Here is a 2,872-nt window from a genome sequence, read left to right on the forward strand (position 1 = left end):
TTAAAATAAAACAGAAATATCTTTGTATCTAAGTATTCAATTCAAATTTGTATTTGTATAGCCCCCATTCACAAATCACACTTTGTCTCATAGGTGTTGACAAGGTGTGATGTCCTCTGTCCTTCACCCTCAACAAGAATAAACTCCTGTTAACAGGGGGAATAAAATGTAGAAACCTCTGAAGGAGCCACATGTGAGGAATCCTCCTCCCAAGGGCATGTTACTGAGAAAGAACTTTGTGCATCAAGTATTATTACATAATAAAAAGTCTGAATGAGATCATTCGAGCAGCAATGAAGCAATCCTTATTTTCTCTAAAGATCAGAGGTGCAGTGGCGTCATGAGATCGTCGGGAACCTGTGTAATGAGTTGTTGTGGAAAATATTGTAAAACTGGCAAATTCATACAAAAATCATGAATGTGGCACTTCTGTATTGCATTTAACATGACATCATGATATCGATCTTCAAAACCAACAACTCTGACTGACTTCATTTTATATTTCCGAGACTTTAGAAGACACCAGAGAAATTCCCTCTGGACACTTGGTCTCTGTTACAACTGAGAAGTTATGGGAAAATCAGGAAATTATTCCCAGGTTTCAGGTAAACAAAACAGAAATGTAAAAACTGAAAATAAATTGTGTCAGAATTACATGTACATTTCATATTTATTTATCAGTTTTTTGTGTAATCCTGCAAACTGTCAAAAACACAATTGGCAACAAAATATGACCACCTATGTGAAGGTAAGCAAAAATAAAGGATTCATTGTTTTTGGACTTTTTTGACAACCGTTGGTCCAGTCAACTTTCTGAGTGTATTACTGAGCAATAAATGAAGAACACTGTATACTGAAGTAGTTTGTTTTTAAGATCCACAGACAAATGTGCTTGGAGTTAAGATCGACTGGAGATTCTAGTTTTTTCTTATAATATTTTTGTGTAAGTTTTTATTGACAATATTTGTACAGGTTGCATCTTACAAGTGTGGGTGGAAACTCAAGCACTTAGAGGAAGCAGACACAGGAGAACAAGTCGCCTCACAACAAGGAGAAGCTGCTGGTTTCGCTCTTTCTTCTCTTCCATTAGGCTGCAGTGGCCTCGGAGATAATGTGCTGCCGTCTTTGGTTGGTGGTGATTTTCGAGGGTGAGGTGTATGAGGTGAGGTGAGGAGAGAGAGCAGGGGGAGGTAAGGGGTCAGTGGTGGGATTTGGGGTCAGGTAATGGACTGATCTCCCTGAAGTCGCTCCATTACCTCATCTTGTTCCAGGATGTACAGCTGGATCTTGTCCAGCTGTTTGTTTGTGTCGTTCACACCGACACCTCCTGCCTTTAATTTGCCGCCTGTCTTTTCATACAGGTCGAGAATCACCATCTTAGCCTGGGCCAGTCTCAGAGTTTTATTCGCAGAAGCCTTTTGAATGTCGCTCCACTTGGTTTCCCAGACCTCAACTTCAGCGAGCAAGTTCTTCAGCTTGGTCTGGAGCTCGATCAGTCGATTCCTCTTCTGCAGGTGCATCAGGTTGCTCTGGTTCTTGACGGCTGCCACGGCTATCTCCTGCTGGTCGACCTGCTCCTCGGCCTCACACTCCCTCAGATAGAGCTGCTCCCTCATGAGGAGCTGACTTTGGAAATTGTCCGCTAGCAACTCTGCATCCTTGAACTTAGTCATTTTCTGTATCTTCTCCATGACCTTCCCGTACACATTGTACGTCTCGAGCTGAAAGTCCAGGTTCTCTTTCGTTATCACCAGTTCCTCCGTCTCCTCCTTCAACTTCTCCAACCGGTCCTCCTTCTGAAGAGCCTCCTTCCCCTCCCTCTCTGCTTCATCACAAGTTCTCTGTACTTCTTCCTCTTTTAGAAACAGACCGTAGCTCGAGTTCAACTCCTTGGTTTTGTGGTTCTCCTTCTGCAGCTCGTCTATGTGCTTTTGCAAATGCTCCAACATCAATCTGCGCTCACGTATCGTTTCTTTCCGCTGCTGATCCTTCCGTCTAGTCTTCCGTAGATTATCCTTTGCATCATCCAGGTGACATCTTGCTTTCATCAGGGGTTTGAACATGGCCGACTGCCACCACGTACGAGGCGACTCAGGTCTGGGCCTGTCCCCTCGGAACTTGCACAGGTGAGCCGTTGTGAGCATTATCCTGTCCGAGCTGGGTTTGTCAACTGGTTCTTCTAGCGGAGACATCCTCTCGTGTTTCCAGATGTTTTTTCTGCAGCTTACGTTCATGTTGAGTTTTATTCTCACCTGTTGGGATCATGAGTTAAATGGTGGCTACTCAACACCAACGGTTGATCTTCTTCTATGTTAGGTATATAGGCAGGTGGCAACCAAAGACAAGGTGCTAATCCACCTTCTATTGCTTCTTCTTCTTTGTTTCATAAAGATTAGATCAAAGGTTTCTACTGTATATATATATAGCACAAGGGAATGTGATGTCTTCAGAGATCAAAGCAACTATATCATAGCAATTAAAACATGACTTGCCCAACATTTTTCTGAGAACATTACTTGTACATAAAGAGTCTACACGTCAAGCAATAAACCTTCTAATGAGCAGACACTGCATTTTTATCAACAGAATAGAACGTTAGCAGTGTTTATTAAAGTTTGTCCTGAATTGATGGGACATCGGTTGGAAAACACGTGTTTCTTCCTCCTCGAGGCAGCAGATTAAAATTGATTGAATTGACGGCGAGAGGGAGTGAGCGGCGTGGAGATAAACGGGGAGAAGAGGGAGCAGAGGGACGAGTAGGAGGTAGATAGAGACAAGCGAATAAAACACAGGAAGATAGATGAAGAAATAGAGACGCCGCATACAAGAAGAAGGGATGAGCGAGAGGTAGGAAAAGGAAAAGGGAGACAGA

At 43.0% G+C, this 2,872-nt stretch overlaps 1 protein-coding gene across 1 annotated transcript; it reads right to left on the reverse strand.

The window, feature by feature from the left end:
* Positions 1 to 1,217: 1,217 nt before the first annotated feature.
* On the reverse strand, positions 1,218 to 2,192 carry LOC133020968 (coiled-coil domain-containing protein 42-like). Its single transcript, XM_061087740.1, has one exon. The coding sequence runs from the start codon at positions 2,190 to 2,192 to the stop codon at positions 1,218 to 1,220; it is 975 nt and encodes a 324-aa protein (XP_060943723.1).
* Positions 2,193 to 2,872: the final 680 nt, after the last annotated feature.

The sequence above is a fragment of the Limanda limanda genome, chromosome 15, assembly GCF_963576545.1.
Source record: "Limanda limanda chromosome 15, fLimLim1.1, whole genome shotgun sequence".
Lineage (NCBI taxonomy): Eukaryota > Metazoa > Chordata > Actinopteri > Pleuronectiformes > Pleuronectidae > Limanda > Limanda limanda.

What these genes read in the sequence shown, in the direction of transcription:
- LOC133020968 (XM_061087740.1), bottom strand. Translation starts at nt 2,192, where the DNA reads ATGTCTCCGCTAGAAGAACCAGTTGACAAACCCAGCTCGGACAGGATA.